Here is a 26,305-nt window from a genome sequence, read left to right as displayed (position 1 = left end):
CATATTTAACCAATTGAAAGTATTAACAGCTTGTGACTAAATAATAACTAATTTGGATCCATTGGAACAGGTAAAAAAAAAATCAATTTCCTGAAAAGTAACAGTTTTGGACATACAAGGTTTTCACCAGACAGGAACAATAAGCACTGCAAAATCCTGAGTGTTAATTTAACTGTTGAGAGGGTAAAAAGGGATCCTTACAGGTACATTTCTACACCCTCAAGAGTTAAATTAACACTCAGGATCTTGCAACGTGGCACTGTATTTTACTGCAGCATCAGCGAAAAAAATACCACTTTCCTCCTTTGGTAGTTTCAAGCACAATCAATCTGATCAATCATGTACGGACGATGAGCAAGTCAACGGTCGATTAAGTGCAGACAGATTACGCTGTTGTAGATGATAATTAATGCAGTATGGTGTCTGCCAGCGACACCTCTCTCAATAAAACCGCCAAAAGATACTATGAGAACCTTCCCTTAGCCTAGGGCACATATAAAGCCAATAAATGTAAGGTACAAACTGAACAAACTGTGAATTGTAAATATTTGGGGAGTGCTTTACTTAACTTCCCCAGACACTAAACTACTAAACTGCTAAAAATTATTTTATCTGGGTGCTGTTGTGCAGCTCAGTGGACCTCTTGCTTTGGTTAATAAATAACTAAAATTAGTAAGTCGCTGTAAGCTGGTCTCAACTTGAGCAACGTTTTGTATAAAAGACGTCATAAGATAGGATACCACAAGCTTTCAAAAACAAATTGGACAATCCTTATGTGGCAGTGGGGTGTGGTTTGTTGTCAGCGCCGATCCATCAGCAACACCTCTAATAAACAAACGGGATGATTGTCTGTTGGACTTGAAATGACAGTCGAGTCAGTAAGCCAACATTTAATTGTTGGTTGTTCTTTGTCTTGGAGAGAAGCCAGGACCACGGCACACAGACGCATGTTTTCCCTCTACAAGAGCTGCAGACTTCTGCATTGTTGACGCTGAACCAACAGAAACGCATCACTCACATAGACTAGTAAGAAGATTGTATTGTGCTTAGACCTGAGGCCGATTCTAAAAACGCCTTCTAAATCCTAAGAGTTTTCTGAAAAACGTTACAGAATTGTCAAAGTTCACAAAAAAACATATTTCTCTGCCTCTGTAGCAGATGTAAACAGGAAATAAAAGAATGAAAAAAAAATATTTTAAAGCCTAGACTTTGGCTTTAAAATTTGCCCCAATATATATTGGCCCCAATATATACACATACTAGAGGTTCAGGCCGTGACACCTACGTCGCACCACAGATACGACAAATATGACTGAGTCATAGTGTCGGGTGCTTTGTCAGAGTACCTGTTATACCGGTCAGTATGGGAATGCCCCCCTTTTCTGCCCATATATGGAGCTGACTGATTTGTTTGTGCATGATGCCATGACAACACATTGAGGTTAGACAACACACTCCATATTTGGGCGTACCTGTATTGGGAACTCCTTATATGGTTAAGTCATAGTGACATGAGCGTGACGACTTGGTCCGTGATGCACATCCTTTCATTGTTTAACCCACTGATCAGGCTTTTATTTATAAAGATAGTTCATTGCCTCCAATTGTGTGAAGGTCTCGAATTGTGTGAAGGTTGTCCATTAGACAACCATCAGCAAGCTAATGACGAAATCAATGGGATTTGCAGAAAAAGGTATATTGAGGTCAGACGCCGTTACCTGCATACAAAATATGCCAAAGACACAGCAAGTGGCAGCCAAAAAACGTGCTTAAGTTAAAGTCTAACATATTTGGGCGTACCTGTATTGGGAAGTCATTATATGGTTAAGTCATAGTGACATGAGCGGGACGACGTGGTCCGCCGGCCGAAATATGGCTTTTATATAGTTCAGCTGTGTTTACCCCCGTCATCATGATGATGTCACAATGAGTCATCGGGTTTGCATAATGATGTCACAATGAGTCATAGTTACGTGGCCGTGTTTTTACCATGGTTATATCTAGTCATAGTGACGTTAACGTGGTTTGTTTATGGTTATGTTGTCAAAGTGATGTGGCCGTGGTTTGTTTATGGTTAAGTCAGAGTGACGTGGCCGTGGTCCGCCTGCCCTCCCATTAGCCAAATTTAATATAGGAGATGAATATTTTATGAACATTAGGGCAAATGATCGTATTTTTCATTAATAACCAAAGGTGTAAGCTCTAAAATGCTTTTTATTCCATGTGTCTATCTGCTACAGAGACTGAGAAATAAATAAATAACCACTTAAAACCCAAAATTCTTTGTTGACCGTGGTCCCCCGGAGGTTTGCACTTAGCTCCATCCTTTTTCCTTCTACAGATCTCTTCGCCATAAAATAGCTGATCTGCAATCTCACAACGTGTCACGTTGCGAGCTTGTAGATCAGCTATTTTTGCCAAATTGCCACATACAGAAAAGGGATATTAAGCCGACACATATTGTATTTCCATGAAGGTTTGATGTGCTGCTATTTATACATGCACGTATATACATATGAAGCCCACTTTGCTCACGTACCTTCTCAATGCACCTGCGTAGCTTGTTGGTGCTACGCAGCCACCAGCCCACGCCCATGGAGCGTAGCTCAGGCCAGGTGGGCTCTCCCTTGTGCAGGGCAGGCAGCATGTTCAACAGCTCCTCCTCAGCCTCAGAGTGGAATGCCCAGGCATAGTGACACGTCGACAGGCCTGCAGAACAGGGGGGGGAGGTTAGAGAAGAGGCCATGATTCCAATATATTCCAAATCAGTAATTCTCACACTTTCAACATTTTTTAAAAATAGCAGATGTACAAGCTCGCAGCACGGCACGAAGTGACCGGCTATGAGCTTGTATATCTGCTATTTTTGAATAGCCAACGCAAAAATCTAAAATGACACATGCTTTGACACGTTGTAGACCATCTTTTCTCTCTGGCCAGTAAGAAAATATCAGCAGAGGACCTGGAAACCTGAGCAGTTAAGTTATGCACATCCTTTCACTGTTTGGCCACTGATCAGGCTTTCATTTATAAAGATAGTGCATTGTCTCCAATTGTGTGAAGGTTGTTCATTAGACAACCATCAGCAAGCTAATGATGAAATCAATGGGATTTGCACAAAAAGGTAATAAGGTCAGACACTGTTACCTCCATGCAAAATATAGCAGGGACACAGCAAGGGGCAGCCATAAAAACGTGTATAAATGAAAGTCATACTGTGCAACTTGTTCAATTAACCCATTGAGACCGGGAAAGAATCTGTGGCATTTTTAGGTTTATTTTTGGCTATTCAAAAATAGCAGATATACAAGCTCATGGCCTGTAGATCTGCTATTTTTGAAAAATCGTGAACATTTGTGCAAATCTTTGAATAAATGTATTTTTAAAGCTAACATTTGTAACTCAAATCTTTGCGTCTGGGGATTCTACAAATGTCTTCTAAATCCTAACAGTTTTTTCTTTTAAAAACGTATGTTGCTATAATCAGTGGTTCTCAAACTTTTTCATGTCAAGGACCCCCAAAATTATATGTATTTGGCTGCGGACCCCCATCTCAAAACATTTTGTTCCAGGGACCCCCTAGAAGCAAAGATTTTAGTTACAAATGTTCACTTTAAAAATAAATATATATATTCAAATATTTGCACACATTTTCACGATTAAAAAAAAAATCTACAAGCTTGTAGCGCGGCATCGAGTGCCTGTGCATTAGAGATGCGCGGATGGCCTCTCATGGTCATCCGAATCCGCGGTACAAATTAATTATCCATCCGTTATCCAACCGCAATAATTATTTTATCCAATTTTAATTGGATAAACCATTCATCAACCGTTTTTCCCGTATGTCAAAAATATTATAATTTTCTGGTATTCCCCGTTAGTTTTAGTATTAGTTGTGCGATGCGATCACAGAATGCATTGATTTAGCCTATGGAATGTCGGTGCGGCATCCAACTGTGCGGCATCCAACATACAGAGCGCACTGCTCTTCAGTTCAGCACAGCAGCACCGGTTAAAAAAAAAGAAAAAAGACGCACCGACATTCCATAGGCTAAATCAATGCATTTTGTGATCGCATCGCACAGAGGCTGCTCTACACACTCACACAGACACAAGCACGCAGAGATTTAGCTATTTTATGGATAGATATATTAGATGTCATTCATTTATTTACCGCAATATTTCACCCGCGGTTTATCCGATATTAATTAATAATTATATTTGATTGACCCAAATCCACCCAAACTGCGGTTAACTGCGGCAACCGCGGCTAAAACCGCGATCCGCGCATCTCTACTGTGCATGGTACACGGAGAAAACATTTAGATAGTCAGTGTCCCACTGTACCTTGGCGTAGCAGCTGTGCTCGGTGTGCGGGGGGCATAGAGGTGGAGAGGAAAGTGTGCAGTCTGACAGCCAGCAGGAATTTCAGACCACAGTCGTCCAGTGTCTCCCCACCTGGAAAGTCAATGAAGAAGAACGTTATGTCAGTTTCCTTTCCAGATCTCAGTTATACTGAAGCTATTACGTCGACACAACATACAGTAACCAGATGGCGTGAGATGAGAGCACTTGAATTCAAAGCTTAAACGAAATGCTTCACAAACTCTGAGGACATTTATTTGACTAACTTTTCTTTGATATATCAAATTGGGATTTTTCTTATGACACTCATTAGTCGTTGCAGTGATGCACACTTGGTTACGTAGACAAACATCAATTATTTTCTACACTACACCCCCACTGTTAAGTCAAACTGATATTACCAGTATAGAAGAAATGAATTATAGCACACAATTAGCCTTTTGAAAAATGTTTTCTTACATTTTAATGTACTGTAATTTCTATTCTCAACTGTATAACAGACGTTGCACTGATGCCGATATTAGTATTGGATTGATACTAGGGGTGTCACGATACGCGATACGTATCGAAATCGAACCGAAAATGACGTACGATACAGTGTATCGAAATCAAAAGCCGTATCGCGATTCAAGGGTTAAAAAAAAAAATACTCCCGCGCATGCGCACATCCGATTGCACGTCCGGGTGAAACCATGCTGGAGCTGCTGTTGTGTTTTTCCGTGCATCGCGCATGCGTTCTTACGACGGGGGAGAAAAAAAAAGACGACACGACAAACCCACACACAGTGCACACCGCAGCAGAGGAGAGGAGTGTGGAGGAGAGACAGAGACCGCTGTAGCGTTGCGTCTGTACTGCTACGTTAGTAACGTTACATTTCACCATGGCCACTGCTGAAGCCAGCGATGATAATGATGATACACAAACGGAAGAATTGGAAAACCCTCCCGCTTCCTTTAAGTCAAAAGTCTGGCAATATTTTGGCTTCCCAGTGAATTATGAGGGCACCCGACGCGTTGTTAACAAAACGGCTACCGTTTGTCGATTATGCTCCACACGTGTACCGTATCCCAGCTCAGGCAACACGTCAAATATGGGGACGCATATTCGCAGGCATCACAAAGACATTGATCTGGCCGGTGAAAGGATGACACAGCCAACGATTCCAGGCTCTTATAGAGCCAAACTCCCACATCTTTCGACCCGCGCTCAACAAATAACGAGCGCAGTTGGGATGTTAATAGCATTAGACATGCGACCCCTTTCAGTGGTGGAGAACGCTGGGTTCAATCATTTGATCAGTGTCCTAGAACCACGTTACGAAACGGAAATCGCATATGAGCACAAAAGTGTTGCCTGCCTTGTATGAGAACTTAAGATAATGAGCAGTCTTACCCACATTTAGCAAAGCTCTCCAAACATTATCTTGCTGTTCAAGCAACAAGTGTTGCAAGTGAGAGAGTGTTCTCAACAGCAGGAGACATTGTGACAGCTCAAAGGAATGCCCTCACTCCAGAAAATGTGAACATGCTCATCTTCTTGAAGAAGAATTTGAAAAAGTATGGCGTAGCTTATTATTCACATTTCTTGTTTGTTAAAGCTCTTACCTGTTCAAACAATGTGAACATACTTTAAGAACATGTAGCCAAATAACAGTTGTCTTTGGATCCTTTTTTCAATTTTGTATTATTTATTTAGATTTTATTTAGTTATAGAGCTTCACAAGAATGTTGTTGTTGTAAGGGCATAAAACCCTTTTTGTTATTCTCATTCTCATTATTCAAATAAAAGAGACTTATTGAGAAACATGTGTTTTTCTTTACAAATCAAGACAATAGCCTAAATTAATAATCATATAGCCCTCAAAGCTGAAAAAAGGACGTTTTAAAAATATATATCGTATCGAAAATCGAATCGAATCGTGACCTTAATATCGAAAGTCGAATCGAATCGTGGAATAGGCGTATCGTGACACCCCTAATTGATACCAGGCCAAATTACTTTGCATGCTACTTATTCTTTCTTTTCTTTTTTTTGCATTTGACTGCGTGTTGCCTACAAAGACAACTTGCAAAGAGCTGTGTTTGCAACATTGATCCCATAACTTAGAGGGGTGATTAAGTTTCCAAGCGGCATCGTTCCCATAACTTGAAGGGCGTCTGCAGACACAAACACTGATGGGCCAGTAATCATCATCAAAATCTGTTTATTGGCCAAGTATATTCCTATACAACGAATAATGAATGAGTAGGATCATTTTAGGTTTAGGTTACGTTATGCTAATGGAGGGTATCCTACTTAGTATACATTTAAGGTAAAACGTTCAAAATTGTTGCAAAGAGCATTTTAAATACTACTGAAGAAAAAAGCAAAGCAAAACGACATCCTGGAAGTTTTGCTTGATATATAGTCCTTAAGTGGTGTAGACAACCATGGAAAAGAGAAAAGTAGGGCAAAAATATTTATTCTTTGAGCATAGGCAGTCAAATAGACCAGTGCATTGTAGACTATATATCAAGCAAGACTTGCTGAATTTTGTTTTGTATATCACCTGTCATTTGCGCTATAAGAACGACAGCACTTCCTTCTTCTGTAGAGCAACCAATATTATGTAAAATACTCGGAAATGACGAGTACTCAATAATAAAGTACTCGTCATGAAAAAGTGGTATCGGATATCGATGGACCCCTACCATGGGTAAAACCTTTCCCATGTGACTCCCAAGCAGCATTACAGAAAAAAAATTGCCTTACAGCAGTGGTTCTCGAATATTTTCATTTCAAGGACCCCCAAATTGATATGCATTTGGCCACAAACCACCATCTGAAAGGATTTTGTGCCAGGGACCCCCATAAGCGAAGATCTGTCAACATTTGAAAATAGACGATCGACAAGTTCACAACACGTTGTGGCGCGTTGTGAGATTATAGATCGGCTATTTTCACATTTGTAGCTTATAGATCAGCTATTGTCGAGTTCCTGATCCTCATTTTGCTGGGGACCCCTTTGAAGCCCCACCCCCCCCCCACCACCACCCAGAGCCCACTTTGGGAACCAGTGGCTTACAGTACCTTTGCTCTTGCCCTGGCTGTCCCTGATGTCAGTGCTGGTGGTGGCGATGGTGTCGGCCAGTGCCATCAGAGACATCTGCTCCATGGAGGTCAAGCCTGGCAGACTGGTGTGCAGCAGGTGGCTGGACAGCACCTGAGCGTGATCAGGACCGAAGAATGTGGGGCTATACTGGGACAGGTCAATCACCTGCATGGCCGGCACAATGTTGAGAGACAGACACAATGGAGGACATTAACATAATAAGTAAAGTTCCAATTTTGTCTGCTTATTTCTTTGCGTCACCACTTCCAATTTCACTTGTTTAATCTGTATATACTGTGTGAGTTCTCTCTCCTGATCGGATAAGTGGTTATCCTGACCTGAAGAAAAAAATATCTGTTTACTAAAGACCTTGAGAGACATGGAGAATCCTGTTACTGAACAAACACTCTATATTAATGAGGACTGTCAGAATATAGAGCTATTTAATACTTATTTCAACAAAACATATCCAGCAGAGTAAGAAAAAGTACTGTAAGATGCAGCAGATACGGGAATAACATCATAAAAAGCACCAGCAATAATGACGCAACAGTATACAGTAGTATACACTGTATAATAGTCTGCAGCACAACAAAGTTATAATGTCATCACAGTATCCCAACCAAAAAGCACAATTAAATTCGTACACATTGGATATTCACACAATATATACCCCAATACTTCAGCCTGCACTGCAGAACAAAACAAACACACATTCAGAATGTCGGTACACAGTGTCCCACCCCAATCAAGCTTGGGCAAAAAACATGAGCAAAGAACACGCAATCAAAGTGACATTATGACATCACACAAAACCCTGATATCACTACAGTGTCAACAGCGTAATCAGTACAACAACTGCACCGCACCTTACACTGTGATACCAAGAAAGAAACACCGGTGATGTTACGATGCGGCTGCCGCGCTAGAATGTCAGAGTCAGTGGCCGTGGGGAATTGTACATGTATTACTCAGAGTTATTTGACAGTTGACCGGGCAGAGCGACCATTGTGTGCCTCGATAGTGTAATGACTCTCGTTGAGAGAAAGAGTCTCCTCCTGTGCTGCTAAATCTCATGTTGTCACTGTTGAGCAGAAACCTTGCATCTCCATATTTTATCTTTTAGTTTTTTCAAAAGATAGTGCCTTATTTTATACTTTGTCGTATGACAGTGTTGCGCAGAAGTAGCAAAAATACCCGATCTACAATCTCAGAACACGGCGCATCGCAACAATGTCACAACATAAGATTGTTGCGAGCTTGTAGATCTTCATTGTGAGCTTGTACAGTAGATCTGTTATTTTCACTTATTTCGGCAAATATTTGAAAATGTTTGCCTAGGGATCGCAAGGGTGAAAGTGGTTAAGTCTGTCTGTGGGTTTATAAAACATTTAACCAATGAAAAATATTAACAAGAGCTGGTGACACAGGTTCTTAACGGTTTTGGACAGGTTTCTACCCGACAGTGACGTTACATTTTTCATGACTTGGAGGACATGAGGGCTGTGGAAAGAGGGTTTTCCAGACACAGACCTTATTTCCTGCTTCTTCTTGGTCGTAATCCAGGGGGTCCAGATCCCCCATGTTGGGCGTTTGGAACAGCTCATCATAGGCATCGGTCTGACAGGATCCGTGTCCGCTATCCGCACTCACGCTGCTCACTTTTTCTACAAGGAGACACAGGGCAGAATGATTGGAAAAGTCATCCATTTCAGAAGGAGGGCAGAATGATTGGAAAAGACATTTCAGAAGAGAACTGAAGAGAATGACAGTGAGACAGCAAATTGAATTAGAACACTAGAGTGCAGGACTGCCTGCTGTGTGCTGGTATTTTACTAGGAGATTATTTGATATAAAACACTGAGATTATTAAAACTCTTTATAATAGTTTTTATTCCAAAACAAAAATGTAAACATTTAAAAGTTAAATTCCTCTACCATTGTTTCCCAGCTCCAAGTGATTCATATAGACTACCCAAATATACTCATAAGTCAGTCTCTAAATGTTTCGCTCAACAAGAGACTGAGGACGATCTCCCAGCTTTCATTGTTAAAACTGGACGTAAACGTTTAGTAAAAGAAAAACACAAACATTGCAGAACCAATCCAAAGTATTTAGGTAGGCCCTTCATAATGGGGTGGTGACATGATTGCTTTCTATCGCAGTATGTGTAGGCTTGTTAGCGGCTATTCTGGCAACTACCTTGCATTTTGAAGTGACGATTGGCAGGTGAAGATCTCTGGTTTTCTGACAATGTGAGACTAACTGCCATTACGTCATAGACAGGCAATTAAAGTCAGTATATAAAAAAAACGGGTCGTATTGTTTTATAAAACAATACAACTATATACCAACCAGTCTTGGATGAGGTGTCCTCATCGGCTGCCAGTAGGGCGTACAGAGGTAGGGGAGGGATGGAGTCAATCTCTGTGTAGTCTGGGGAGGAGCCCTCTCCCTTGCTGAACATCTTGCTGTCCCTGGCCGTGCTGCCTCCAGCGCTGATGGTTCGAGACCGCAGTCGCTTTTCCGGGTTGGTGGCGTTGTCTTTGAGGGCCACAACCTCTCCAGCGATGCATTTCACCAGGTGGGAGAGGATGGCTTTGGCCCGATGGACCTGATGACAAAACAAACAAAGATCTATGCATATCGCATACTGTAGGCAGCTTACATTTCAAACTCATTGTTCTGCTTGTTTTTCCAAAGCGAAAATCAAACTTCATTTTGCTAATTAATCGCTCCCTTTCTCAGATCGCCAGAGCTCCAAAAAGGGTTCAGAACATTCAGAACTGAATTATATTACATTAGCATGAAACTATCTGTATTCTCAGTTTCACTAAAGCTGCTTTAACTCATTGTCTGCCATGGACAAATTAATTAATCAAATTCTGCTATGGCCCAGTTTTTTTTTTCCCACACAGAACCAGAGATAACGCCATCCAAAGATGTGCTGCTCCATTCACTCCTGGTTAACTTATTGCTTAAAAATGCTCTATCTCGGCTCCTGTGTACTTTTTTTTTACACATTTTTGGCAAAACATGCTATTTTCAACTTGGAACGGATTACCGCTATCGGATATTTCCCCATCCCCCATTCTACGAGACCCCATGTGTGTGTAATGAGGGGATCACCGTGCGGATAGCATTCACAGAAAATATTCCATGATTTTTCAAAGGTTGATAAAATCGCTCGTTTTCGCTGGCAGTAGCGTAACACTATTACACTATTACTCAGGCAGTTAAAGAAAGAACATCAAATTGAATGGAGAAAGCCAAAAAAGAAGACACACAATTCCATTAAGTTACCTTCCCCAGGTCCATGAGTTCCAGTAGCTGTACAGGGTGGTACTGGGGCAGGGTGGGGAATAGTTGGTGGGCTGCCTCAAACAGCCCAGAATCCTCCATCTCTACCGGCAGGTCATAAACGGTTCTCTTCCCACTCAGCTTCTGGGCCAGGCTCGTCATTGACCTCGAAATGGCCTTTTTTGGAGGGGCCAGCGTTGCCATGGTGGCTCCGGGGCTCAGCCCCTCCTCCTGACTCTGTCTCACTGCAGAGAGGATGGAGGAGACACTGCTGCTCATATCGGTGTCCTGGGTCATGGCGGAGTTGGGCCTGGGTGTTGCCGGGGGCTGCCACTGGGAGTAGACGTGCATCTCGCAGTCCATGCCCACAACCAGGATGCCGTCCCGTACCCAGGAGAGGGATACCGGGATGGGCGGGGAGCCTTCAATGGAGGACACCAGGTCGACCGTTCGAAGCAGGACCAGGCGGGACGAGCTCTGATCCCTGGCGCTGTCCGATGCCACGCCCAGTTCTGGAGGCTTACCAGAGAGTGGGCCATACATGTAGAGTTTTGTCCTGATGCCGATTGTCAGGATGTGTGAGCCGTCCTCTTGGGAAACCCAGTCCAAATGAACCAGGTTCTTACCAGTTGAGCCCAGACAGTCATTCGGTGTAGAGAAGTCCAGGGTGGTGTTTGGTAAACCGGGAGTTGTAGCCGTGCTACCGCTCACGTCGCTTGTTGCGTCCAAGACAACAGTCTGCTCTAGAACCCACTGAGAACCTCCCGTGGACTCGCACTGGAAGACAGCGATGTGGACCAGGGATTCTCGTTGGGTTCTCGCTGGGTCGGGGCTGGAACTGCGGTTCGGGTTCAGGTTTAGGCCGCGGAGCACATTTAAAGTAGGGGTCAAGTGGAGGTTGGGGTTCAAATGAGGGGTGGAAGCCAGTTCAGGGGTCAGGGCCAACGGTAGGGTGGAGTTCAGCTGCGGGGTGGAGTACAGCTGGGGGGTGGAGTACAGAGGTCCGTTCGGCGTCTGTCTGTAGGCCACAGCCATCCGGCTGCTGTGACAGCAACTGACCTCTATGGGACGCCCTGGCACGGTTACAGCACTGCTATTGGCCAGTCCCTCCTCCACAAGAACAGGCCATTCCTCCCACTGATAAATCACTTGGTCTGTATGCGAGAGTTCTCCACCTGCCACGCTGCACTTCCAGAAGCGCACCTTGCCGTCCGAACAGGAAGTGGCGAGAAGGTAGGGAGCCCGGCCAGCCGGTTGTAAAGAAGATGCGCTCGGGTGACCTGAGAGGAAGAGTTGAATACTAATGGTTAACGAAATACTCTAAGTACTGCAGGTAATCCTACAGTTTACCCCAATTCAAATTCCATACACATAGAGAGATACCTGAAATGGTACACTGTAGTAAAACTCTACCGGTCTACATATTTCTTCCATTGCATTGCACTGTATATATCTTCATACTGGTGTGCGTGTGTGTGTGTCTCTTTCCTCATTTTACCCACCTGCCGATGGTGTAACACTGATGATCTCCACCCCTGCAGGCAGAGCCATCTCTTGGCTGTACACCCTGTGTGTTGTGAGGCTGAGGCGACATGCGCTCTGTAAGTTGGAGGTACAGGGTCTGTTCTTTTGAGGCAATGAGGAACTGAACGTCTGGGAATAGTTCTTGGGAGGTGCTGTGGCAGTATCCTTCTCACACAGGCCTGTGGGTTCTTCTGCGAGGTCATAAAACAAAAACAATTGTAAGATAAATGTGGTTAAGTTCTGTAAAATGCATGTTATTTAATAATAATAATTTGATTTGTGATATTTTTTCCCCCCTACTCACGACCTGAGAAGTGTTCTCAAAATGATGTCTATACTTTCCATCATAGGGTATAACTTGTACTCTGTTGCTGCTGAAAGTCTTTGGTTAAAAGTACCCACCCATGGCCTGGGCCGTAGCGTGACGGTCTGAAATGCCAGCCTGAAAGCGCGTCGCGGGTTCGACTCCCGTTCCCGACGACCTTTGCTGCGTGTCACCCCACCCATTTCTCTCCTTATTTCCTGTCAGCCTACTTTCCCTATCTAAATAAAAAAGGCATAAAAAGCCACAAAATAATCTAAAAAATACAAAATAAAAAAAATACCCACCCATGATGACAGGCTGGGCAGCCAGGTGGAGGTGCCACATGTGGAGGAGAGAGCGACCTGTCTGGGTGAACTCTACCACCACCAGGAAGAAGCTGGCTGAGAAGCCTGTCTGGTTGGATCCTGCAAGGGAAAGCACAGAGACGCAGTGTGTAGTAGTACTAGTGCATACTGCATAGTAGTAAAACAACGGTTAAAAAGAGTTATAGAAAAAGTATATAAAAGGCATATATACAAACTAAGCATGATTGAACTGAACAAAAAGATAAATAAACAATAGAATCACAAAGTAGAATAAGAAGCGATAAAAGTTTAATAAGAAAATAAAAAATTAAATAGTGTGTATTATAAGTGGTCCTTGAGAAGTGATTTAAAACCAGCCAATATACAAGTTCCGTAGATTTTCCTTTCCGTACTTTTCTCTTGAGTCTGGAGTTTTGGAACTAAGTACAGTGTGTGCTTTATTTTTGGGTCTGCGCTGTGCGGCTGCTCTGTGGCCCATAGGTAATCAAAAGTTCAAACCTATAGGCATTGCAAGGTCTGGTCCCCCAGCCACATATTTCGGAGGATGGAATAGAATGGCTGAGAAAAACAATCCAATGTACAGTATTTGTGCTTTATCTGAGGGTCTGCGGCTGCTCTCTGGTTCACAGGTAATCAAAAGGTCCAAACTATAGGCGTCGCCAGATCTGTTCCCTCAGCTACATATTTCAGATAGGATAGAACAACTGAGAAAATAGCCGTTCCATCTAAATGCCTCCTTTTACAGTAGATACTTTTTTCACGTTCTTTTCACATACCAGTGTCAACAGTAGCCTGGGTCTCCTGTGTGCCGTCTGGCTTCTTGCTGCCCAGGATCAGGTCTTCCTCAAAAACATGGAGCAGCTGTGTCTCCTTCCCCTGCTGTACAGGACAAGAGAGAACAATGTGTTTACAGTGTATACTGTACACACACACACACACACACATCTACAGAAATGCCTGTGGGGTTTTCGGGTGATAGGGAGGTTTGGACGTGGCAGTGTTCATGGTTGACCTTTCAAAGAGATGCAGGAAACCTACTGTAGAGGATTTCATGCTTCAAAAGGGTCCAGATTTCAATCGTGTATCTTTGTACGGAAACAGTTTCAATGTAGGCCATGTCTATAATGCATTATAAACATACATATAATACTTTACATATAATGTTACAAGTGTTATAAAGCACCGTGAGTATTAATGCTATAACTATGCAATGTTAAAACCAGATTATAATGCAATGCAATTCTAAGTATGTTTATCGTGCATTATAGACATCATGGGCGTCAAAGAAAGTGTTACCTTTTTGTACTTTATCTCCTTTATTTTAAATGGGAAATCTCTTTGAATTCCCTTTTGTATCCAAGACCTATTCAGTGACCACAGATGTGCGTGCTAAGCAGAGCACTGCTACGTCACCATTGTTGAACAATGGTGTTCTCTTCACAGCCCAGTGGCTTGTCTTGGCCTTTGTACTAAAGTATACTCACAAAGTCAGTGATGGCATCCAGCTCAATGATACACCCTGGTTTTGCAGTGGACTGCTGACTAATGATGTTGAACACCTCACCCACATATTTCTACATGGAAACAAGCAAACAAAAAAAACACAGATGATAAGAAATCTTCGGGCACATTTAAGGCAGAGGATTCATAACATACTATAGTATAAATGTTATGCAACTATGTCAGTTTTCCGGTAATGAAAATCAAATGCATTTACATTACCGCGGAAATGTGATCATTACCATCATCTTGAAAATAGTTTGCTGTGGAGACATGATTTGCATGCCGCATGATAACATGCGGCACGCAAATCATGTCTCAATCAAAATCTTCTTGTGCTGCAATGAATACTGTACATCAACTGATCCCCCCCAACAAGCATTAAACCCACGGTATTTCATGTTTTATCGATGCAATTTCCCTGCAAGTAATCCAGTGCCGACTCTTAAAAGGAGTGGCACATGTTCTTCTATCTCTGGTATGTGGAACGACAATCAATAGTTAATTTCCTTCACTCCCTCTGTCGCACAGGTTGAAGTTAGCACCTCTGCATGTGGTGGGTGTCATCCCACCACTTCAATCTCAATCGAAATTGTCAATGCTACAAATGTTAAAGATACTGTACAATCCGGGATTTATTTTACTGAATAAAACATTTTAACCAATCTGTATAGTAGAGTACTGTATGTGGTCGGAGGTGGTCTCCCTACTCCTCCATTGGTGGTGTCGGGTAGGACACCGACTGGTTGACATTAAAGTTATTTGAGGCAGACAGCGCACCGGATTGGACTCTAGATGTGTAGCCATTCTTGTTGTAACATTTTTGTCCTGCTAATCTCTTAATTATACTTTCCATTTGGTCAAACGAGGTGTAGACCTTCGCCACACTAGACAAACCTGTCTAGTTGCAGCTTTGTCACTGAACACTACATGGTGATTTGTATGGCTTCCTTTACAAACAGCACTGTGGTAATAGGCTTACTATGGATAGCTTAAAGGTTTCATGACATCAATTTTTTTAAATTATTAGTATACACCCTAAAAAACGGAACTTTGAACATTCAGTGGATTTTCTGGGGTCTGGGGTTTTCGGAATAATTAGGCTCAGAAAAGTCCTGTGATTGGCCCGTGGACTTTGATGTCAGTCCATTAATCCCGCCCCGCTCTCCTCCACCCCTCCCCTCCCTATCCTTCTCCTTGGGGGGGGGGGGGGGAGCAGAGGCGATGATTGACAGGAAAAAATAACTCAACAGCGACACCCGCAGGCACATGATTTCATTGCAGTTGAAAAGACCTCAGAACACAGAGAAAAAACCTGCCATGGCTGACTGGACTGGATTTTTCAGTTAAAAACCTTTATTACACGTTTGAAGGACCATGATAAAGACTTTTAATGTTTAGTAAACCAGCATGTCATGAAACCTTTAAGATTGGACAGGGACGCCATGCCGTTATTAGACTTAGGCCTTGTTTTGTTTTTTGTTGAGTACTGGTTGTTGACTTACTGATATATCAGGATTAGAGAGCTCGCTCAGGAGCTTCTTGGCTTCAATAACAGCCTGGTAGAGCCTGAGGGAGTGGCCGTCGCTGGCTACGAAGCATGCACTGGGCGAGTTACAGTACACACCTGAAAAGCGAGAGAGAGAGACAAAACGATCACGTTAATCTGCCACTCATCATTTAGAGGTACAAAATTGTCACTCTACTGGGTGCTTAAATAAAGATGGAAGTAGGTCAAAAAACTGACAGTATATTTAACAAACAAGAGAATAAAGACTATGACAGGAGCTTGCCTATAACTTTTTTATTGTGGCAATAAAAAAAAGTTAGATGTGACTCTTGCTCCAGAGTCTTCATAAATGGGATATTACGTGGAGCATTTGGAACCCAGATGGAGTTATAGAGTTGAGTCAAGTTCATTTATTTACATAAAAGGCTAAAAAAGAAAACTAAATGATATTTCTGGGCCATCATACGGAGACTGAGCTAGTCTCCTTGTTAGTCTCATTTGCAATATTTAGACATTCACAATGCAGAAATGTTTTCTTTCCTACTTTCCCAGATACATCCACTGACCTTAAGTGACCCATGTTGGTAAAATAATTACAATAGTGCACCGTCATTGGTCAGTGAGTCATGAGAAATGCTTGTTATTCCAGAGATGACAACAAGCTGCAGTTGTGAAATTTATATATATAAATACTACGTCACCTAGACAGTTGCTGGGGATGAGCATGGGCAGCCAGGCAACATTAGCGAAGGCGGACGCGTGGAGCGAATTGATCCTTGCCAGTTCCGAGACCCCCCCAGAGAAGGACAGCGGGCCCACAGGGTCCACCCTCCACAGGATCAGCTCACTGTAGATGGCATTGGGATCCTGCGAAACGGTGCCCAGGGACAGCCGGCTGGGACGCGACCCGTGTAGCGGAGGCTGGCCTGAGAGACCCCGGGCGGGGGTCAGGATGCTGTCCACATCCGGTGTGCGCAGGGCGTTGTGGTGGGACGTGGTGAGCAGGAGGGGCAGCAGGGAGTGACACGCGAGGTCGTTCAGGTGGAAACGGTGGCCGCAGTAGCGCGACTTGTGCGACACGCTGAGCACCGTCGAGAAGGCGGAATCCTCGGCGAAGCTCACCCCCCACTGGTTGAGCGAGCCGTCGGTGTGTGCGGAGATCATGAGCACGTTGGGTGTGAAAATGCTGAGGCGGAGGCTGCTGCTGGGAGGAGGCTTGCCGTGACCGCCGTAGCTGATGAGCACAGACGTGGAGTGGGGCAACATGCTCCCGCCGGTCGGACGCTGTCGGCCGTGTTGGATGGCCAGGTCCACGTTCTTGATGCAGGCGTACATGACCACGCTGCGACTCAGGGAGTTGGCGTCCCCTGTGGGGAATGCTACGGGGATGCGGGACACAAATGACACCTGATAGAGACAGACAGGGAAAAGGGAGAGAAAGAAAAAATGAATAGTAGTAAAAGCAAAGTTGGGGCGCAACTGCAACATCACTAATGCTAGACTATTCAGACAGAGGTTTTGATTGATTGATTGAATACTTTATAAGCAGTTTGCAAAAAAAGCGCAGGAAAGTACAGTTCAATACAAGGTCTGCTAAGAGGATTTTAAACCCAAGAAAGCCTATGGCTTGTTTCAATTGGGGTACAGTACAGAATGTGCCCAGCAGCCTGAAGTCAATAATGAGGCTTATTTGTTCTGACTGGAGCACACCCTCTTGGATCACTGGTTACTTGACAGGCTCATCTGTATTACTCCCCACAATGTACCCACCATTTCCCACTGTTAGAATTGAATTGTGTTTGTACCAATTACGTTTGTCTGTTTCAGTTTGGGAGTGAATATGATTTAGATGAAACGATTAAGGGTGAAGTGATCAAGCTTCCTCTTGCCAGACTACAAAGCACAATTTACTGATATAATGTAGCAGCTTGGAAGAGTGAATAAAAGTGACACTCATTATTAAATCTTAAATAATAAAAAAAAAGGTTACAGCTCTAAATGCTTTTATGGGTCTTTATTTCAGCCAATGGATGAAATGGAATGGTTATCAGCTCCTTAAAAAAGAAAAAGAAAACCGTCTAGAACAGAGAGGGCCAGCGTTTTCTGGTCATGTAATGAAATGGCTTCCGAATTCAGGGTTCAATTTGTAAATCAAACAGAGAGGGGGGGATTTTCTTAACCACTTATGCCCTACATATTTCGTGATATGAAAAATAGTCAAAAAAGCAAATCTTACAAGCTCACAGTCACAACGTGTCGTCTATCTGCTATTTTCTCAATTGTTTTATTATATTTTTGTTTTGAAACATTTAAAAAATGCTGACAAATGTTTACAACTTGCCCAGAATAGGGATGCCAAGGTGAGTGTGGTTCACATAAATTGTGATTATCAAACGTAAATATTAACCAGTCTACTTTTCCTAAAATGTATTTAATTCAGTCTGACTAACAGCTGGGATAAAACATATCCCCACCTGCATTAACAATTAATGACCAGAGGGCATAGAGTCCCCCCCCCCCATCACACCGAACCCTATCCAAATGTACTCTGACAGTGATGGAGCGTCAAACGTCGCAACCATGCTTATTCCCCATCCTCATAAATGTTAATCAACATGGGTATATGCATCTGCTCAGTTTCCTTTATCTAATGAAACCAGCCAGGCCTAATCAACCTGCATGTCACTGACAGTGATTCTATCAGTTCCCCTGACTTCACTGACTGACTGACTGACTGACTGGCTGCATCATGACAGAGACCTAATCATTTGGCTGCTGATTAAAACGCATCAAGGGACTTTCCAATTTCATGTGAAGTCACACTAATTAGAACATAATTATCTCGACGTCTGGATGGGAAGCTATAAGAACGGGTGCCAGACAATCACAGCTGTCAAAGTGATTCAGGGGCCTCATCGAGATGGCGGCTAATGCTTTCGCCAAGTAGCACACTGAAGTACAATGCAACGGCTAAATATATTTGAAATTGAAGGGTCATAAAAATACAGCAATTTGGAATGGGAATATATATGGACATCAGTGTCAACCGTCACAGATTACATAAATATCAGTTTTCGCCACTAATGGGAGTGTCAAACATTTGTCTTGGAATATAAGGGGTTGGCCTAAAGTGAGGACATGGCAGCCTGCTCTGGTTACGTGGGAGGAACAATGAAATACTGATAGGCTGAAGTGAAGACGGATGAGTGGAATCATGCCCCTTTGTTCCTGCACTATTCAAAAAACTTCTGATCTGTGTTTGCCAATCTGCAAGATTGGCAAACAAGATTGCAAGATTGGCAAACACATGAGTGAACCCAGATCACACATGCAAGTACGCACTTTCCTTTACTGGCTTACATCAAGCTACAGGCACTCGTCATCCGTGCTTTAACCACTTAAACCCTATATACTTCGTTGATCGGGGTCCACTGGGGGTCTACTTGACCCCTCCTTTTTTCCCCCTCTACACTTTCTACTCTCCAATCTACAAGCTCACAATGCGACGCGCTGTGAGCTTGCAGATTTCACGTTTTTTTGCCGAATGTTTGTGTGTTATGACATGCCTAGAATAGGAACGCTGTTCAACTGGTAAAGAAAAACTGGGGGGTGAAGAATAGCATAATGCTGTTGCATTTATGCAAAAGTTGGATGATGTAAAAGAGAGAATACGGCGTCCATCAGTAATGACCACAAATCTACCTGTGCTTGTCTGAACATGCCCGGCTGGTATTCATCCAGCCAGTCAACATGCCAGACCAACAGGGAGCCATCCATGGGGTGGATGCTGAACAACATGTCCGCCCCTTTGTTCCAGTCCTCTAGCAGAACCTCCACCTGGTGCTCCACAGCAGACAAATGCAGCTGCATGGACGTCCCGTCAGCTCCCTGGGGATCCTCGGACACCGGCTTGGTAGCAGGATTCTCCTCGTTGAAGTCATCGCCATCTTCGTGTTCTAAATGAAAATGAAGCATAATTGTGGACAGCGCACAGCGAAGTATGCAAACATTAATTTTAATTTATCTCTCTTTAAAAGGCTGATGATGAGCCAGAAAACATCCACGTATACCGCAATGTTTTTTCCATCTATTATCATCTCCTCTTTGCCCTACCTTCCTGGGTGCTTTCGTTCTGTTGTTCCAGACTGCCCCGGAGCTGCTGGAGGAAGACCTCCATGGCTAGAGTGAGGTGGAGCTCCTTGTTGTTGAGCCAGTGGACAGTGAATGGGCCTCCTGGTTCTCCATCATCCACCCCACACAAAGAGGAGATGGAAGGAAGCAACGGGATGTCTGGAGTGAAAAGCATAAAAAAATTATGCTGCTGCTGGGGTGTGTGGGGGTGTGTGTGTGGGGGTGTGTGTGTGGGGGTGTGTGTGTGTGTGTGTGTGTGTGTGTCACTCCCGCTAAATTTGGAAGCCAAACAAGACGGAAAATGAAACATTCTTGATCACATGACCATAGAGATAATGTGAACCGATTTGCATAAGGTTTGGCCAAAATTGGCCTCCTGGTGGTGCTATAACAGGCCGACGTGAAAAGTTTGGGGAAGAGGTTCTTCCTTGGTGTTCCGAGAGTGTGCATGCAAAGTTTCACATTACATTGGTTAGGTTAGCACTGACAAATGACAGGCGGACACACACGGACGGACGGGAGCAAAAACATAGTCTCCGAAACACACTGGGCTGGAATTCATAAATGGGAGGTTGTTCTTTGCAAGAGCCATAATGACTTGCAATTGTTTTTGGGGGACATAGAGCTGGGTGTGCCTCCGTTTCTATTCTAACCTGTGGCCGGGTTGATGCTGGCAGCAATGTGGAAGTGGCAGAGGGCGTTGGCGTGCGGCATGCTGCTACTGCCAGTCTTGTGGCTGTAGTGCCGGCTCTGCTGATGAGGCAGGCTGCCCATCACTGAAGGCTGGACCACACTTCGGAGAAAGGACGAACGCCACGACTCCTGCAGATTCAACTTGACGGAAAAAACAGATTGATTAAAACCAATTTACTCATCAACAACGAGAAGTATTCTTAGATGATGGAAAAACCTGACAATTGCCAAAAATAGGCCGATAAACCTTGAAAAACTAGAGGTCAGCCGATATATCGAGCCGATATTTGCATTTCGTACCAAATCAGGAGGATTGGTAGCTATTAGGATGCCAAATTATGGCAGATTTTTCTTTTCTATTTTGCCAATTCTTCTTAAAATTTGTTGTGTGTTCTGTTCTGTTGAACAGGCAGGTGCGCATACACACACTCTGGATCAGTTTTATAACTGCCTAAACATATCTGCAATTTACCTGAAATGCTGTCTAACAGCACCCTGACCATACAACCCTGACTCATCATTAGTTAAATTATTCTGCATGAAATCTTTCACTCTAGTCTACGCACATGACAGGCGACAGGGCGTTTTCTGTGTTGCCTATCAAGCCAGTCTTGGGGAAAAACAGTATTATGGTTCATCCTGCGTAGTCTGTGATGTATTTAATGAATAATTCCACACATGTACTCTCACAGACTGTCCTAGGGGCACAGTGGAGGAATTTGCATACCAATTTTTCTTTCCTCCCTGTAATCTATCATGTCCCCAAACTCTATAATTGCCAGCAAGTCCCATAACCACGTAAATGGCCATATTCAAAATTATAGCAAACCAGATTTAAGCATTGTGTATGGAGCATAACTAAGCCTTCAGCAACAAACCTAAGTCAGCTGTGGCTCAATGTACAAAAGAATATTCTGAGCTGGGTAGAGAACAAATACATCATAAATAAATAATATAATTGTCAAAGGAACTGTAACAATGTCAGAGTAATAATTGTGAGGTGTGTGTGACACAGATCACAGAAATGGGGCTAATTTTCCCCACTGATGCTCCTCTTAAGCACTACAAACTAAGCCTTGAAAACTATCTGATAGCCAATTAATTTTCCCTTTCAACTCCGCTAAGCCTCCTCTCTCCTCTGCTTTTTCTATCTCCTTCCTCCCCCTCTCTTGCACTCTTACCCTTTATCTCTGCAATAGCTAATGTGCTGCATTAGCCATGCTGGACAGAAGACTGCCTGGTGTCCACCACAAGGCCGAGCAGGATGAGCAACAGCTACAGTGCGATTATTCTCGCATGTCATTACTCAACGGAGATGATATATGACTGCTGTGCTACAGTATCGTAAACACATCATCCTTTTAATGCGGCGCTGTCCTGACCTTGGATAGCTTAGATTATGTGTCAACCTTAAGGATGTTTCCTGTGTTGTGCTTTCAAATTAAATTAAGAGACTTCAGTCTGTGTCATCATAGCTTAGTACCGTTACATTATGGGCACTGACGTAGTGCGTTAACAAAAGCAAGAAAACAAACGTGTCAAGGACCACAGTGGGAATATATCTTGAGATTTTTTTGTGTTCATCCTTTAGACTTTGTGTGCAACTGTTCATTTGTGCATAATGACCTCAGCCACTGACCCTTATTTGGAGAATGGCTCAGTGTCTTCTATAATACCTATGTGTACTTGAAGTTGAAGTTTTAAAAGCCAAATCAGATTATTATCAAAGAGCAAACCAACCTGTGCTATTCACCCACACAGACGAAAATTGTCAAGGCTCACCTCTGAAGGTCTTCCCCCCTGCGTCTTCCCATTAGAGGCATTCTTCCTGCTGGTGCCAGCGGACCGGACCGGGTCGCTGGGCGGACTGTTGGTATGGTTGTTGTTGTTATGGAGACCTGACAGGAGGCTGTCGCCCGGCAACAGCGTCTCTGCCCAGAGGCGACACACACTGTCCTTACAGCAGGTTAGCAGAACATTACACACTGAGCCCCTGTTAGGAGAGGAGAAGGTTACAGGAAGGTAGTGATGTTATTGGTAATGACAGCATCAGTGATGAGTGTTGATATGACAGAAAAATTAACAACAAATGTTGAGGCTCTTAGGATGCAAAAATCGATGTATTTACATATTGAAATAAGTGACACCGTGAAAAAAGGAGTGGACGAGGTGCTGATGATGGTCTCAGGACCGAAACATCCACACTGGTTTTTTTTCACAGTAACTTTTTTTTTAAATCAATATTTGCATCCTAAAGGGGCCAATCACACTGTTTTGTAATTGTTATTATCAATGTGAATGAAGCGTTTTATTTGCTGCTTTTGCGTTGCAGGTCGCCTTGCGCACATGCGCCCTATGCACCCCGTGTTTCTGGAGGAGCACTTGTGTGATCAGGGCCGGGCTTGAAAGTGAGTGACAGGTGAGTATCTGGTTGCCTGGTAACATCAACACAAAGGCAATGCAAGCTGTTCTGCTTTGTAGACTGCACAGGAAAAGGCAGTGCGCCACGCCCTGTGCGGCCAAATCTGAGCCATCTGAACAGCCATCTGCTGGGTGAAGCAGTAAAAATTATTTCCCATCCACCGGGACCTGTAAATACTCCCTTTTCCCTTAAGGCTGTGATGCCATTGAACATGGTTTTAAACCGGCCTTTGGTTTTTCAGTTGTTGCCAATGGTTTGGTCGTTGCAGTGACGCATTTCCTCCAAACTACATGGCTCACGTTTTTAGATGATGCCTTTTCGGGGACAGTACATTTGAAATGTGCTTACTTTAGCCGTGCCATGCTGTTTAGGTCACACACAAGTGTCAAACTTTGTGTTGCACAGCATCAAGGATGTTGTACTGTAACTTCCAGCACTCTCACAAAAACATGTGTTTAGTGGAATCTTGGCTTTGAAGGCTGTTCCAGACAATGGCAGATACCATAGAAACAGGAATAAAATGTGAAATAAAGGGACATTGACATAGCTTCTGCATAGTACACAGCAGGGATCGTTTGAAAACTGACAGCAAAATCTAACTAATAGTATGCTTCCTGAAATGTAATTTGAAGCTTTCAATTTAATGTTGGCAGGTAGCATTCTGCAGTAGTCTAAATACTGCTTATTGCAAAAAATAAAATCACCTCTGATGTCTGCAGCTTTGTAATGAATAACATAACATCCTCACATGCAGTAGTGTCCCACTGCAGGTCAAAGAAGAATTAGTTTTTATAAATAAACTGAATCTAAAGCATTAGAATCTAATTTGTTACTGACATACATATTTGAAATCATTGATTTTGCAACAAAATGGCTGTGTCTGCATGCATTAGATTCACAGTATTTAGCTTTATTTTGTTGGGGATGTAATTGTGCAGCACTATTCCCAACTAAATGTCTTCTTGCAGCCTAAATCTGGTGTGAACAGGGATATTGTGCGAGTCAGTGAAGGATTGTAGGTCAGGAAAGGCCATTAACAGTGGAACTGTACAGCACTGATAGCAAGCTGCTCTTTTGAGAGTACATTGCTCCATGTTAATTTAACTCTGCCAGAAATTCACAAAGAATGGATTATGTCCGCTGATAGCACCATTTATTGTGCATCAATTGCACCTGCTATCTGCCAGATTCAAAAGATATAATATAAACCATAACGTTTTTCAGTAGGGGGCAGTTTGCCGTTGTTTTGTCGGTTTTTGCCACATTGCAATTAGCAATGTGGCAAACTATAAATAAATAAAACATAAAATAGTGTCTTTGAACCTCACTATTTATTCATATGTGGATGCATCTTTGACTGTCAACGGAGAGTTTGTGGAGCAGGTGCAGAGGTGTTATGTAGCCAAAGCCTGAAATGGACAATGCCAGTGTAGTAATCAAAATTGATTAGAGCCAATATTGGCAATTTGAAGCTCTTTTGATTGAAAATATTTCACACAGCCTACCTTCTCCCTGCCACAATGACTTTGCTGGTTGAGCAAAAGGGCTGTGCTCAAACATTATTTTCAATTAGGCTACTGTACATCTTAAAACTGGACTATTCATGAACAAGGTTGTTGTTACAGACAGTGCTCGAGTTGAGCCAGTAGCCTACTTTCCAGTACAGAGTAACTTTGCCCACCTGAGCACCTTTATTACTTATAATTACGCATGCTGGAGAAGCCATGCCCAATGGCACACTAGCTTTCCACAGCTGCCCACGGCCACCTTGACAGAGGTAATCCCACAAAAGTATGAATTTTATTTGCACCAAACTGTCACCCGAGTTTCATGAGACTAAAAAGCCTCACTAAAGAATAATTGGGGAGAGCTAATGAATGAAGCAGCAATGGCCTCACATTTTCAACCTCATTCATGAAACATGACATGAGCCGGCTTCTGATTATTATAACCATATTAACAGCACCATGCGCACAAAGGTAGAAAGGTGTCTCCTTATGGAATGCCCATTTCCACCTAGTGGCTACCACATCAGGAAAGAACTAGTATACTATGCATATGTCTATAAATATGCTCTGTTTTGCAAATCAAATAAATCACACTCACAGCATCATATAATGCACAGACAGTGCTTATAGGCACACTGAAAGGCTGCATTGGATGATTGGACAATGCAGGTTGAAAGCTTCTGCACTGTACACAGATGACCAAGTATGAAATGCAAATAAAACATAATAGATTCCCATTAAGTGAGATGAAATATCTGCTGAAAAGCACGCCTGGCATGACAATGTATTAGTCTGGCTACAATTACTGCTGCCATGATCACTGGAAAGTCAGTGGAAAGTGACAACCCTTATAAATGCGCTTCACAACCAGCTCTCTGAAGAAGTGAATAATTCCCCCCCCCCCCCCCCCAACTGAATGTGACCTTTAGCGGTGGTGTTTGTGAATTTATTCACAATGAGGCTCATTTGCATATAAAAGTGCAAGATTTGCGCAAAATGTATGCATATTATTACCTCAATTAAATGTGCAAATAGCACCAGAGCTCCAAGATGCTATTTGCTTGGCAGCACAGTTAGGGGGGCATTTCACCCTTTGCAGTTTATTTTTTTCCCCTTATTTGCACAGGTTTAGCGGGCACAAAAGCCACAGAATCCCTTTGTGAATTTGCCCCTGAGAGGGTAAACATGGGCCCATATGGAAGATATATACACTCTCAGAGTTACATTAACACTGAGGTTTCTGTTGTGTACAACCCATCTTTGCAATTACTGCTTTGTTAACCTATTGCATGTAGGTCTTATGAATACAAGAACGCTCGCCTCAACGGAGCCAGGTATTCCTAAACGTAACCTCAGTAAAAACTATTCCTAAACCTAACCCTTATTCCTAAACGTAACCTTAGTAAAACTATGCCTAAAGCTAACCCTTATTCCTAAACCTAACCTCAGTAAATCCATGGCTAACTCTAAACGTATTCCTAACCTTAACCTCAGTAAAACAAATACAAGAATACAAGAACCGCTGGAGGCGAGCGGTGTGCAAAAAACATGGGGTGAAGTGTTCCAGTTACCGGTCCTACTACCCTACATGTACTAGACTGCACCACAACTCTCCCAGAACAAGTCCAT

General features: G+C 43.1%; 1 protein-coding gene across 4 annotated transcripts in view; it reads right to left on the bottom strand.

Annotated features, from left to right (window-relative positions):
* Positions 1-26,305, bottom strand: part of dmxl1 (Dmx like 1) — a 74,836-nt gene that overhangs the window by 38,155 nt on the left and 10,376 nt on the right. For all 4 annotated transcript variants that reach the window (XM_080434432.1, XM_080434431.1, XM_080434434.1 and 1 more), the window contains 16 exons: positions 22,529-22,739; positions 20,707-20,887; positions 20,036-20,212; positions 19,625-19,878; positions 16,624-17,329; positions 15,918-16,039; positions 14,397-14,486; positions 13,689-13,791; positions 12,892-13,011; positions 12,261-12,473; positions 10,762-12,038; positions 9,814-10,072; positions 8,991-9,124; positions 7,436-7,622; positions 4,348-4,458; positions 2,540-2,709 (listed from right to left, as the gene is read on the bottom strand). In XM_080434432.1, the coding sequence (XP_080290558.1) occupies positions 2,540-2,709; positions 4,348-4,458; positions 7,436-7,622; positions 8,991-9,124; positions 9,814-10,072; positions 10,762-12,038; positions 12,261-12,473; positions 12,892-13,011; positions 13,689-13,791; positions 14,397-14,486; positions 15,918-16,039; positions 16,624-17,329; positions 19,625-19,878; positions 20,036-20,212; positions 20,707-20,887; positions 22,529-22,739 (4,315 nt within the window). The remainder of the gene's footprint in view (positions 1-2,539; positions 2,710-4,347; positions 4,459-7,435; positions 7,623-8,990; positions 9,125-9,813; positions 10,073-10,761; positions 12,039-12,260; positions 12,474-12,891; positions 13,012-13,688; positions 13,792-14,396; positions 14,487-15,917; positions 16,040-16,623; positions 17,330-19,624; positions 19,879-20,035; positions 20,213-20,706; positions 20,888-22,528; positions 22,740-26,305) is intronic.

This window comes from Gymnoscopelus braueri (genome assembly GCF_963280865.1).
Source record: "Gymnoscopelus braueri genome assembly, chromosome: 7".
In the NCBI taxonomy this organism is placed as follows: Eukaryota; Metazoa; Chordata; class Actinopteri; order Myctophiformes; family Myctophidae; genus Gymnoscopelus; species Gymnoscopelus braueri.
Note: the sequence above shows the minus strand (reverse complement) of the source record. Positions and strands in the feature narration are given on the sequence as shown.